The following is a 14,158-nucleotide window of genomic DNA, read 5'->3' as shown; positions in this document are numbered from 1 at the left end:
ATACTGCAGCCAGTCAGCAGGGGGCGCCCGAAATGTATTGGCTTCACTTTTAGGGAGCTGTCGTCCATCTTTATATACAGTCTTTGGACCCGACCCTGATCGGACAAAACAGACCCGATCAACACTGACTTAACAGCTGATTGTTGTCAACAGGTTACCGTTAGTCAGTTGTCAAACCAAAACTACTTGTCCTACCTAATCAGATGTAGCCTTCTCCTCTTTGCCTGGCCGTGCATCCATCCTCCTCATCAAGAAAGTTCATGAAACTCTTCCTCTTTAAATGAATGATTATGTATTGTATACTGCTAATGACATGTTGTGACGTCACACTAGGATTACTTTTTAAATTTCATTTCTTCTACATTTTCCAATGTGAATGTGAATAATACTTTTCTACATCTGGCTATATTGTGTTCATTATGTGCAATTATATTTTACTGGTCATATTTAGATTTGTATCCATGTTGATATTTATACAACGCATAATCTTGTGCAATATTTCAGCCTGTTTATTAGTACCATGTGCAGTATCAGGAGCAGTATAATACTTCCTAATAACTCATAATCTTGTTAATAGAAGCTCTTACTTTGTAATAACTGTCAATACTACTGTCACTTTAACTCCCACCATCACTTCCTGCCTACTTTTATAGATGACTATTGTAATATTGTTTTTTCATGAACACATACATTTTATATTTTCACTTCATCATCTTTTAAGATATCAAACTTCAAATTCCACGTAAACAAAAAGTAAATAGTTTGAATAGTGAATTTTTTAACTGATCTAGAATACTTGTTATATAAGTTACAGTTACATCTATCCATTTGTTTGCTGTTGTTAATCGTTTGTGGTTTGAATGATTAATTCTACCGTCACAAGTTAATTTAAATTTTGAGAAAGGTAGCTACAGGTCTCATCTGTCCTCCTGTCTAGAAAATGTATCCAATATTTCTAACATTAAAAATTTAAAGATATGTTATAACTGTTTATTTCATGTTACCTTATAGCCATCCTTTGTTAGCCATCCCGTCTTGTTAGTAATATTCCATCCAATACAGATGTCATGCTTGGAGGGTCTAGACCCAAGGAAGTGTTGTTTGAAAAGACTTTGAATGCCACTCTGATGATCTGTACCTTTTTGGTGAGTGACAAAGTCAGAGTCTGAATATCAAACATCAGCTCTGTGCATCTTCTACAGTTTATGTATGAGGTGGCTGAAAGAGAGGTTTATGCTATAATTTCACAATGCACAGAATGCTAGTTAGGTTCTGAATTTAAATGATGTAAATTAAACCATTAATGTCCACAGTGGAATTTTTCCTTCACAGCACCCAAAGTACCAGCTGAGCTAAGAACAAATCCATTGACATTTTTCAAACCTGTCAAAGTTTGAGGCCACAGCACCCGTTTTTCTTAAACAACTATTTTTAGTTGTTAGTCACATGAGGTAGCAGGTTTTTGGATTTTTCATTAAAAAAAACCTCTAAACCAACAGGTTAGGAATATCACATCTTCATAATTCTTCATACACGCATAGTCTAGACTCTTACAATTTATATTCAAAAAGAATTTTGATAATCCACTGCTTTTTCTTTGTCCAGGAAATCAGGGACCTTTTCTGTAGTATTCTGTGGTGTTTCTATGTTGTCCTATGGGGTTCACTCTATGAACAACATGACTGTCTTAATTTGAAATTCAGCCAAACTAAATATCCATGTCACTCACGCACACATACACTTGCACACACACACACACACACACACACACACACACACACACACACACACACACACACACACACACACACACACACTCTACTACTACTACTACTACTACTACACCATTAATACACAATCCTCTGAAATCTGTACAAAAAGTAGTTTTTTTTTTACTTCTAAAGTATAAAGATAGTTGGACTGGCAGTGACCAACTGAGCAACAAAGAAGATAACTAAAAAAAAAACCTCCTGCAGCTGCATTTCAAAGAGCAAAGATGTTTGCAAACAAGTGTCTGGTTATGGCCTTTGTTCTCTCCCCCTGAATGTGTGTGTGTGTGAGTGTGCGTGCTTGTGTGTGTGTGTGCGTGTGTGTGTGTGCATGTGTCTGAGATTTTGCGTGTGTATGTGTGCATGTGTTCTTGTATGTGTATGTTTGTGTGTAAATGTGTTAGTGGTTGAGGCACCTCAAAGGGCTTCGGCTAATCAGACCACATTCATTCCTATGGGACTACCCTTGTGTCTATCAACTAAAAATAGTTTGTTACAGAAACGGCTGTATCTCAAAAACTACAAGGAGTTAAATCAAATGCTTGTTAGCATTGGATTCAGCACTTACAGCACGTTTACAACCACTTACATTTCAATAATATATGCATTGATTCAGTGTAAGTTGGATATTAAGCATGACAAATGATTGTTGAACTTGTTTTTGAGATTTTTTTGCGTTTTTTACAAAAACACAACTTTGTCAGCCAATTAAGGCATGATAAATATTCCAAATCAAAAATTTTAATTTTGTTTTGTGTGGCCACATGTATTTATAGTTTCCACAGCAAATGTTGTATTTCCACCTTCAACAGAAAACATTCTGTGGGACTTTTCCTTAACATACTAAATTTAGTTGATAGTCATTAATAGGTTAACTTTACGGATCCATCAGGAAAATTAGGTTGGCATGATATATAAATCATTTAAATATAGTAAATATCTTTATAATAAAATGTAGTGCAGCATACAAGTGTAAAAAAAATAATTAATACCAATTAAAGTGTACCTTTGGCTACCCAGTATCTTATTTATAGTCTTTTTCTAGTTTTCATGGTCTTGATGGCTGAACCGTTTTTCTTGCCATTGTGTTCATTTAATTTTCTGATGCTTTTAACTGTGGCTGTATCAGTGTGCATGTCATTTATTTAGAAGATCATCCAGTGTCCAGTGTATATTGTGCATCCAAACATTGTCAATCAGCCAAAATTATGTAGCAAAAAAGTCGTCTTAACGAGACAAGCTGAAGGAAAATCTGCTTCCTGCTGCTGCTGCAAAAAGGGACCCACAGTTCAGTCTCAACTCCCTCAGTTAAGATCGCCTGACGTGCTGCCACGTGAGCTTCAACTCTGCTGCAAAAAACCCCAAGGTAATCTGTCTGTGTCACCTGTTTTTATGTAAACCCTCATCCGCTGCACGTGAGTAGAAACCGGTTAGGCCAGTGAGACTGCCTCTGTTGACTCTTTGTGCTGTCTCTCACACCACTCGGTGAAGGCCGTGAGGACGGCTGTACAATATAACTGAATACCTGTTCTCTTTATTTTACCTGAGGATGGACTTCATCCACTGACCTCTGCAGAGTTTTCAGCTGGTTATCACTCGACTGAGAGAAGAAACGACTTGAAAGATGGAAAACAACCTCGGTGAGATAATTAAGCTTTATGTTGAACTCAAATGTAGCTGCAGAGTAGAATTTGCTTTGAGTGCCATTACTCAAAGAAAAAGTACTTTACTAGTAATCAGAACTTAATATGTCTCATGAATTTAAATGTTCGAAGTAAAAAGATCTGCTGTAACATGCAGATCTTTTTTCAGGTTTGGTTTCAGTGAAATTGAGCGACAGGTTAAAAACATTCCTCAACCATTCCTACCGTACTAACATGAGATCAAAAGTAATAGCTGGCAGTTCCGGTATGTATGTACAAAATAAACAACACTGATGGTTCCACAGTAAATCCAGTCAGACCAGTTGTTTCCTTTAAAGACACTTGATTCCCATCAGGATGCATTTAGAGTTAAACTCCACCCACAGCTTCCCGTACATGAGTGACAAGAGATATCTCTAGATTACATGCATATCAATGCAAATATTCTGCATTCTTTATGTTTTAATTTACAGTTTCAATTCTTGTTGATGCTGTGAGTCAGATCTGAGGCTGCAGTTAATGTAGATTAATCAGGCGTTTCTAGTGTCTACAAACTATATTTAATACTTTATTTTTACTTTGAGATCCAATCCCCGTCCAATTGTGTAACTATTCAACAATCTACATGAAAAAAAAAATCTATTCTACTTTGTCATATCAAGATCCCGTCATAGTTACTCCTGGTGAAACAGAATATGTTTATTTAAAGCTTCCGTGAGGAACTCATTATGTCGTCATTTTGGCGCCCCCTGTGGACAAAATCTTTATTTTCTGATCTTGTCCTGAGCATGTGTTAGTCTTCTTTTCTCACAAAATTACCTCCTCCTGCTTTCTTTTAACTATGTATCACTCACTGTGAATCTTTATGAGTAAATGTGAGAACAAAGTCTGTTTTTGCAGCGTGCTCCTGTTCTCCTCGTCTGACATTAACCCGGAGGCAGCGTTTACAGGCATTAAAAATGACAACAAAGATGAAGTCAATATTCTTCCTGGTGGTCTGTTTCTCTTTTTGTAGCTCATATAGAGACATCAGGATTAAATTCAGTCTGTTTCATAACCAGTTAAAAATATCTCAGGAGCTTCTTACTAACTTGAGTTTGTATGAGTCAGTCAGTAAAGAGACCTGGGTTTTCGAGTTACTGAAGTCACTTGAGTCAGTACCCAGAGACTTCCGTTAACCGATCAGGCTAACTTCCGGTGTAGCACTCCGCTAACATTAATAGAGATTAAATTTAATCATACAGCTCTTGTGGACCTTCTGGTTGTTTTTGGACCTAAGTGATCAATTTCTAAAAGTGAGGCGAGTCATTTCTCAGGTTTGTGACGCTTGTTTTCCCATGATTGTGTGCGGAAAAAGTGCTTTTTGTGTCCTGCTGTGTGTGGAGGGCAGGTACTGAGTGAGTGAGTGATTCAGTGAGTCGTGTGGCTCGAGTCGGACCTTCAGCTTAGGGCAGGAAGCAACTCCGGGCATTGGACTGTAGGAGCACGTACTGAGTTGAAACAAGCGCTGGAGTGGTTGTTTGTCTCACAGGGCGAGGCTCATGCAGTGGTCTCGAGTAGCTAGTAGCAGGTAGAAGGGGTGAGTCAGTGATAAAGGTAGTGGAGAGACTCGTGACTCCCGAGTCAGTATAAGAATGATCGACTCATGACTCGCACATCACTATAGTTTCAGTCATTAGTTAACTAGCTAACTGAATTATAAGTTATTGTGTTCAAGGTTTTCAGCACATTAAGTCTTTTTCTGTTTCCCCCAATAACAGTGGTCACAGGCCCACCTGGCAAGAATTTACATGATTTTCTAAATTACTTAGAAATTATAGTATGAAAAGCTTTGAGTGTTTTGCTGTGAAAACTCTCCCTATGATCAAGAGCAACCAACAGCTGTCAGGTTAATACTCGTGCAGCCCACAGATGTCTGCTTCTTGGACAGCTCTTATTTGTTAGGCAAACAGTAAAAAGCCCAAGTAAGCCTATTTTAATTCCAGGCTGTGGCAAAGTACAATGTCGAAAAGTCCAAGTATACAAGGCACAGTAAGAGGCATGAAAATAAAAATAAACATCAGAAACTTTATTAAACATTACATCCAGTAGGATTGGTAACACAAGTCTGCTATAGTAATGGTAAAACAGCATTCCTAGTAACACATTGTTATTACAGGGTTGTTATCTGTTTAAAGGACCAGACTCGATCTAAAGCTTCTTGGACATGTATCGGGCCAGGTGTGCAACATTTTGGGCAAAATGGGTCAGGTATATAAATATTCTTGAAAATGTTCTCGTCCAGTCAGATCTCAGAACAAATATTCCACATTTATTAACGCACTACTGGAAGCATGAAGAAGTATGGATTTCATTTCTGCCAATTGATCCCCAGAATTTAGTATTTCATGATTAATAAAGGTTCAATTGAAAAAAATAAAAATACATCTAAAGCTCCCTTCAGCGAGGTGGACAGACTCATTTAATTTGGTTCAATATGATACCAAAGCAAAGTATAGATTCTTAACATAGAACTATATCTGCTTAAAGCATGTTCTTTGGTCGTAAAAAAAAGTGTTGAACTACATCATCCCAATACTTTACTTTTGGCCGGTCTGTCATTGTATTTTCTGTTTCGGTCACATATTTTGAGCACAAATCACAAAGCACATGACACAGTGGCAGGTGATGAGTCATTCAGATGGTTTCGTTGATCTTTTTCCATGTGGCATCTTTTAACTTCGCTTCAGAATGATTTTTTTTTTTTTCCTTCGGGTCATTCTAAAAGTGTTTCCCTGTTTTAGTCTGCCTCACATTTCTTTGATTCTTCAGATTCCCAAATGAAAGAGAGTAATAGAGTCAAAAATAACTCTGCCAGAAAGTCCCCGAGGAACAATACAACCACACAAGCCTTTGTCTTTTGTCAGTCATGTAAAGCAGAAGAGACACCTAGTGTGATAACCTTGTCGCTCTAGTTTTGCTGATTTTCTCGGCTACACTGACTATGTTCTCCTCCTGAGCATCATCTGCTGACTTCCTTTTATGCAAAGTTTCTTTTCCAACTTGAATGTGACAAAACGCATTATCATTAAGCCAAGGAAGCTGCTTCACAAAGTTATTAAAAACCTGACATTTTGGTAAAACTGTCTCCTCTTCACATCTTCTCTAACTTTTGCTTTGCCTTTCAGGGGATAAAGACAGCTTCACCCTGTCTGAGGTCAGAATCATCCTGATTGGCAGTAGATGGGCTGGTAAGAGCTGGTCTGGAAACACAATCATCACCAGGGACAGGTTTGAGTGTGGCCGAACCAGAACAGCTCAGTCTGAGGTGAGACATGTGGAGGTGGAGGGCAGGAACCTTGTTGTGGTCGATGCTCCGGGATGGAAGAGCTCACACGTTGCCAGTGAGACCCCACAGGGAGAGAAGCAACGATTTAAGCTCAACGTGTCCAAGTGTCCGCCCGGCCCACATGTCTTCCTTCTGGTGATTCCCATAGACTCAGCCTTCTGTGCGGAGCAGAGGAGGATCGTGGAGGAGCGCATGAAGCTCTTGGGGAAGCGGGTGTGGAAATACACCATGGTGCTGTTCACCTGTGGTGATTACCTTGGGAAGAAGACCATAGAGCAGCACATTGAGAGTGAGGGCGATGCTCTCAGGTGGGTGATAGAGAGATGCAGGAACAGGTACCACGTGTTCAATAACAAGAAGAGGAGTAACTCATCTCAGGTGAGGCAGCTGTTGGAGAAGATAGATGAGATGGTGTGGTACAACAACAGCAGTTACTACGAGGTAGATGAACAGACGCTGAACATCATGAAAGAGAAGCAACAAGAAGTAGCTGTAAGAGCGGAGGAGAGGCACAGAAGGGCCGAGGAACAAAGACAACAAATGAAAAAACTTATTCCAGGTAAAACATTTCTTGTGTTTTATGAAGATTTAAAGGACTTGATTTTAATAGCAATCTTGGATTTGTGCTGTGAACATGAAGCTACACCAAACAGGTAGCAAGCTAACGCAAAAACATTTTAGATCTCATTTCTTTAATAAGTTGAAAAACTGGAAAATAAAAACAATTAGCAACCTGTTAGCTTGGCTCGGCTTTGTATCAGAAATCTCTGGATTTCACTGTATCTAGCATGTCTTATGCGGGCTACTATCTGGCTAAGTACGGCATTATGAAACAAAAAATAATCATTTTTTGCTGTTATTTAAATCCAATAAAGTCTGTTTGAAAGACAAGCAAACTACCATTAAAATGGAAGTTGGTTTCATATCTGGTGCAATCCCAGGACATCCGGAGAATCTCGACCCTCATCGGAATTGGCAACAAATCACCACAAGTTCTCACTCGAGTTGAATTTTTAAATGTATGGAATATTCTGTTGTTCCGGTGCAAATAAGAGTGTCTCTGACATTGTATGTAATTACAAAATTCACCTTAAAATATTATTTATGTAAATATGATTACTCAGGTGAGTCAGTAGCTTGGTAAGTTCAAACACTTGCATAAATGGCTGTAAGCTTCATGAATAATCCAGCTTTGTTCTGTCACACAGAGGACATGAAAACCATCCCAAAGCTCCAGACGATTCTCTTGGGAAGCAGAGGCGTTGGAAAAACCTCAGTAGGGAACACCATCTTGGGAATCCAAGCACAAGAAGATGGAAAGAGAACGGCACACTCAGTGACCCGGCAGGGATTTGTGGGTAAAACTGAAATAACTCTAGTTGACACGCCAGGTTGGTGGAAAGGCTTCCCTGTGTGTGACACTCCTGCAGTGATCAGAGAGGAACTGATGCGCAGCATGTTTCTATGTCCCCCTGGGCCTCACGTCTTCCTGCTGATGATAGACTCTGATGCATCCTTCAATGGCAAACACTTAGAAGCAGTAAAGACACACATGGAGCTTCTAGCGGAAGGAGTTTGGAGACGCACTGTTGTCGTTTTCACCAGAGGAGACTGGCTGAGAGCACACAGCATTGAGGAGTACATAGAAGGGGAGGGAGAGGCCTTGCAGTCTCTGGTTGAGCAGTGTGGAAACAGGTATCATGTCATTGATAACAAGAATGCAGATGATGGTACTCAAATCACTGAGCTGCTGGAAAAAATCACTGAGACAGTGGCTGGAAACGGTTGGGACTGTTTCATACCAGATGAGAAGATATTCTTGACCATCGAAGAGAAGAGACAAAGAGTGGAAGAAAGAGCAAGACTGAGGCAAAGTGAGGTCCAGTCTAAAAGAAAATCTCTGGGAGGTAAGGTTCAGCCATCTCACATTAGTGTCACAAGTACATTTGTTTGCCATTGTCAGAGCTGTTTTACATAAAGATGCCAGGAGTGGGCAGAATAATAGAAATATAAAACAATAATACAATATTTTGATGCGATATGCCTTTTCAACCCATGTTTTATTTTTAGGTTCCAGAAACAAATTACACGCCCTGAGGATAATGATGCTTGGCGAAAAGACCGTTGGAAAGAGTGCAACAGGAAATAACCTCCTGCGTAAAGAGGTGTTCCCCACCTGTCAGAATGAGCACTGTCAGGTTGAGGAGGCAGAGGTTGCTGGCAAATTGATCACACTGATCGACACCCCGGGTTGGTGGCTAAAGTCGTCTGGCAGCACTGAAGAGATAGACAAAGAAATAATCAGAGGCATGTCGCTGAGTCCATTCGGAGTTAATGCCGTTCTGTTGGTTGTCCCCTTGGACCTGACGTTCAGAGAAGCTCAGCAGGCGGCCCTGGAGGAACAAATGAGTCTCTTTGCTCCGAGAGTCTGGAAGCATTTGATTGTTTTGTTCACGTATGGAGACACACTAGCAGATAAATCAGTAGAGGAGCACATTGAGAGGGAGCACAGTGCTCTCCGTTGGTTGGTAGACAAGTGTGAGAACAGGTATCATGTAATGAACAATATGAAGAAAAATGATACCAGTCAGGTCACCGAGCTGTATGAGAAGATTGAGGAAATGGTGGCAGGGAACAACGGCCAGCCGTTCTGTCCTGATATGAATGACATCCAGGTGAGACTCATGGAGAAGTTCAGTAGGAGGCAGATCAAACATGTGCTGAAGCAGCACTTTGAGGAGGAGTACAGAAAAAGAGAGCTGGAGCTGATGTCGGGCTTCAGGAATAAACTCCTCATGCTGCACAATGAGATCAGAGGAAGTGCGACAAGCCTTTCACCCAAGTCACCAGGTGAGTATCATGCTACGACTGGGATGAATACTGTGTCTATTTTTTTAAACAAAATATCAACATAAGGAATGCATTGGTCCAACTTTAACTGTCCCAGGAGGATACTTACTGCCAATGCTACATTTTTATACCAGCGTTTGATTGGTTGACTGGTTGTATTACAATTTGTAGTGCTACTGCCACTCCTGGAAACAATGGCACTGCAGTTGTAGCTGTAGAACTTGTTGGTGTAGAAGTGTGAAATACTCTTAAACAGCTGGCACTTTCGATTCCATGGTCCAAGTGGGGTAGCTCCCTATTTCTTCCTTCAAACACAAAGGACTCCCAGTCTGCTGCTGATGTATGACAGTGTGATGGTATGGCTACTTGGACGTAATCAAATTGATAATCCCATGGTCGGCCTCTACGCTGGCTCTTTTTGCGATGTGAAGGATCAATAGCTCAGCCTCTCTCTAAGGCTAAGCCCAGACACCCTGCAAAAACAACTAATTACGGTCCTTTGTATGCAAAAAAAAAAGGGTTTTTTTTGGTCACTTTCAAGGGTCAAGGGTTGGAACGTAGATTGACTTGTAAATAGAAAGCTTAGTCTTTGGGCTCAGCTCCCTCCTCACCAGTCTAATAATGGATTTTACTCTCATCTGTGAACAACATCCAGATATCATTTAAGTTCTTTGATTGACGCAGTATCTCACTCCCAACTCAGAGGCAATTATCCCAGGCAGAGAACCATTGCCTTGGATGGGCTGCTTTCTGTTGGATTGGTCCCTAATAAATGTTCTGATGTTTAAATCTGTTGTTTTCTTGATCAACTGTTAGTGCGTGATCTGACCAAAATCAAAATCAAGGGAATTGGTCAGAGCAAAAAAGATGGGAAGGAGGAAAACATAGCTGCAAAAATCTCCCAGGAAATTGAAAATCTGAACAAGGACATAATGAGATCCACAGACCGTCTTGGGAGAAGCATGGACTTCTTGCTCCCAGAATGTAAGCAAAAATTTGACCAAAATTTCTAGTATAACAATAACGATTGGGACGGCATCACAGACAAATTGTGTTTTGTTTTTCATTTACAGTTAAAGGAGCCAGTCCAGAATCGCCTCTTGCTGAGTCTTTGGCGGACAGAGGACCATCATCAGGCAACTTTGATAAAGTGCTCGGTTGGTTGTCCAACCTTCAGATCAGCACAAATGTTGACAACCAGCTGAGCCTCAACTTCTCTCAGTCGTCTGGATACAAATCTGTGCTGCCACCAGACCACCAGGAGTTTCATACAGAAGCAGACATTTCTGAATGAATTGGTGCTATTGGCTGACGTACTGGAAAATGCAATAAAGCAAGGCAGAATGTGCACTCAGGGATAGTTTTTCTAAGAAAAGGGCGTGACTAAGGTTAACATTATGGATGAATTCATGTCGAGCAATAATTTTATGATCTACAACCGAGGCTTTCTTCTGAAAGGCTCAGGAAATGTTCAGGCTCAGTCAGTTTGATGAAAGAATGGCCTAACTCCCAACTGATACAGCACAGCTGCTTAGCTGTCTTGTTTGTCACCTTAGCTAATACAGTCACTTGACTTCTTGTAGTGTTTGAGGTCTTGGTGTGATTTTTCATGCAAAATTAAGATAAATAATCTGTGTTGCTGTGCAGTTAATTGTACTAACAGAGCCAAAAAAGGCTCTGCTTCAGCTTTTCCACTGCGTGAAATTCTTCTCTTATGTTATTTATATGTTAGCACTAATTAGCAGCTATCTGTGTCTGTGCCTGGCTTGTTCAGTGTCTGTCATACACTGATTTAATTGTGGCAGCCCATGCATGGGCGTCAGGATTGTTGTTGGCTTCTCCCAGCAGAGGAGACGGCAGGCCTTACAAATGAGAAGAACGGTTATTTTACAATACCCGATTCCATTCACTCGCTGTTCACTCTCACAGCCAAGTTGTGTGCGAGCGAGTGAGCAGCGAGTTCACTTCTTTAGTCTGACAAATGAAAAACTCCGGTCAGCTACCACTACAAATAGAATCTCATTGTGTTGGATTTTTTAGAGCCCGACCGATATTGGATTTTTGGGGCAGTCCCACCTTCACACAGTGCTGCTGAAGAGAAAAGTCACTAAACACAGACCAGCTCAATTGACAGACTGATACTGTTAATAATAGTAATAAAGGGCTTAATGAGCAGGACTTTCCATATTAAATATTCCCTATTAATCAACATCATAATCCAGGAGAAGTGTGAGCTGGTGTCTGTATCTGCCCTTCGTCTGTGTTTCTATTCTTATTCTTCGGCTCTGTTTGGGGCACTTTGGACGATCTATGGACTGTCTATTGCGGGGCAGTGGTCTGGAGCTCAGCCAACAGTCCGCAGGTGGGGACTCAATCAAAACATTGTCATTCTTAAAACCGCGCCCTCTGCTTGTCAGGAGGTGTAATGGCTTTTTCTTATAGCACTGCAAAAAAATTTATTAATTTATATCGGAGGACATACACGCCAGTAACGATATATCTGCGAAGTGCGAATATAGGCCGATAAATCGGGCTCTAATATTTTTAACTAACTTATTAGCCAGCTATTGAATTAGCCTTGAGTACAGACTGTTTAACTTTGATAAGTGACTATAGTCCTTGATGCGGCGGCCCAAAGTTCGACTCCCACCCATGGCCCTTTGCCGCGCGTCATCCACCATTCTCTCTTCCTGTTTCCAACACTATCCACTGTCCTCTCGATCAATAAAGGCATAAAAAGGCAAAAAAAAAAAAGCATTAGCCACCCCGTTGCTCCTCTCTAGCCCCACCGTCTTGTATCCCCAAAAATGGTCACGGCTCTAAAAAACTAAATGGAAGAGCCAAAACGCCAAACTCCAAGCTTCAAAACGGCAGTCAACGGCTGGTGCCTTTGTACACTTTTATAATCAGCCTATGATCACACTATTATTAAGCTTGCATTGTTTTTCAAGTTTGTCATTGTTTCAAAAGTGTTTAAGGTTTGTGGTAATTTTAGGGCTGTAGTTAGAAGAGTTTTTGCATTAATCACATTAAAGATTATCCTTATAGGATGCAAAACATATTATTTGATGTGAGAGCCAACTGCAAAGACACTGGTATCTGAATCTCACTTGTTCTGGGACTTTTTTCCTTAATGCAGTTTTATTTTATTTGCTCAGGAAAGTTCAACTCTCATTAGATTTGTATTCACATGGAAGCTGCATAATTCAAATTTTACAATTCAGCAGAATAATGTTTCAAAGATTTTAGTCATTTTGTTTTATATATTTTTTTTCATATTTTGACATGTTAATATTTCTATTTGATATGGATGTTTCCTTACCCCAGACAAAGGCAGAATCCTTGTAATGTATAAGTTGACAATAAACCTGCTTGGATGACTGTCATCAGCCCACATGTTGCCTGTGTCAGTCATTTGTCAGAAGTACCTAAAGTTAAGGATCTCAGTTTAGCCCACAAATAAGCAGAAGATATATTGACATCGCGCCCCTGAAAGTATCTGTTAAAAATTTCTTTCTTCTACAGATCAATACATATACCTATAATCTACATCTATTAGCAGGAAGAGACTGCCCACAGGTGTCATTATAAAAACAGGTGTGTTGTGGAGTTTTAAAAATGAATGTTTTGGTGTGGGAAAAAGAAGAAGAGCCCAACAACAATATGTGAAATGTGCTGGTCGGTCTGTCTGAGAGGTGGCCTCCTGCCGAGTCCTCATTGTCTGACAAGTACTAGCAAAAGACTGACAAAAGACATTAAGAACTGCATTGATTGCACACATCCTTTTTAGACCACCTGCTTTGGGAAACATCACTGGCAGTAACTTATCCATTGAACAGTAAGCATTACATGTCAAATTGTCGGATTTTAATATGTGCCAGTGGCCACCAATTTTGGCTTTTACTAGAATCATTTTTTCTTTTTTCCAGTCTCCTGTTTATACGCACATCCCTCAAGGCAACAGCCGAGGTGGTGGAGTGGCAGCTATTTTCAATTCCTGCCTTTGAATGAACCATAACACCAAAACCTAATCATAGCTCTTTTGAAAGCCTCGTTCTTAGTTTTTCACACCCAGCTTGGAAAACTTTACGGCCAATAATATTTGTTACACTATACTGTGCCCCTGGCCAGTACTCTGAATTTATATATATAAGTACAGATAGAGTAATTATTGATGTTGACTTTAATATTCATGTGGACGTCAATAATGATAGCTATGACTAAAAATTGATTGATTGATTGATTGCCTACTCTATATTCTTTGGGAGAGCCCTCCTTGTCTGCCTGACTCATTGATCCTTTTTCTGACATCTATTTATTTTGGTCATGTAGTGAAGTCTCTTTTCGAGGAGGTACATCCACACAAATAGCTTTAAGTTCCAGTCTCAAAGATCTCAGTATTGTTCTCTTTGACGGCACCTATGGTGATATTCGGTAATCGCAGGAGCACACTTCCCAGGTATCCAGACAGTGTTGCATGTGTCAAGTCCACAGTTGTTTCAGGCTGTAACTCTCCTGTAGATCTTCCTGGCTGACGGTCGCTTCATCTGAGCGTCGAGTTTATTTCT

The 14,158-nt window shown here is 40.2% G+C and overlaps 1 protein-coding gene across 1 annotated transcript; it reads left to right on the top strand.

The window, feature by feature from the left end:
- The first annotated feature begins 3,267 nt into the window (after nucleotides 1-3,267).
- Nucleotides 3,268-12,984, top strand: LOC138607056 (GTPase IMAP family member 8-like). The gene is made up of 6 exons (XM_069679595.1): nucleotides 3,268-3,409; nucleotides 6,580-7,299; nucleotides 7,949-8,647; nucleotides 8,811-9,590; nucleotides 10,407-10,574; nucleotides 10,664-12,984. The coding sequence occupies exons 1-6, from the start codon at nucleotides 3,394-3,396 to the stop codon at nucleotides 10,882-10,884; spliced, it is 2,604 nt and encodes an 867-aa protein (XP_069535696.1). The 5' UTR covers nucleotides 3,268-3,393; the 3' UTR covers nucleotides 10,885-12,984.
- Nucleotides 12,985-14,158: the final 1,174 nt, after the last annotated feature.

The sequence above is a fragment of the Semicossyphus pulcher genome, unplaced genomic scaffold, assembly GCF_022749685.1.
Source record: "Semicossyphus pulcher isolate SPU_LCO1_2020_fin unplaced genomic scaffold, fSemPul1.0.p SCAF_4, whole genome shotgun sequence".
Classification (NCBI taxonomy): domain Eukaryota; kingdom Metazoa; phylum Chordata; class Actinopteri; order Labriformes; family Labridae; genus Semicossyphus; species Semicossyphus pulcher.
This window is presented reverse-complemented; position numbering and strand designations above follow the sequence as displayed.

What these genes read in the sequence shown, in the direction of transcription:
- LOC138607056 (XM_069679595.1), top strand. An exon ending in TAAAAGAAAATCTCTGGGAG is followed by an intron (nt 8,648 to 8,810) that starts GTAAGGTTCAGC and finishes TTTTATTTTTAG; the next exon opens with GTTCCAGAAACAAATTACAC. An exon ending in GGACTTCTTGCTCCCAGAAT is followed by an intron (nt 10,575 to 10,663) that starts GTAAGCAAAAAT and finishes TTTCATTTACAG; the next exon opens with TTAAAGGAGCCAGTCCAGAA.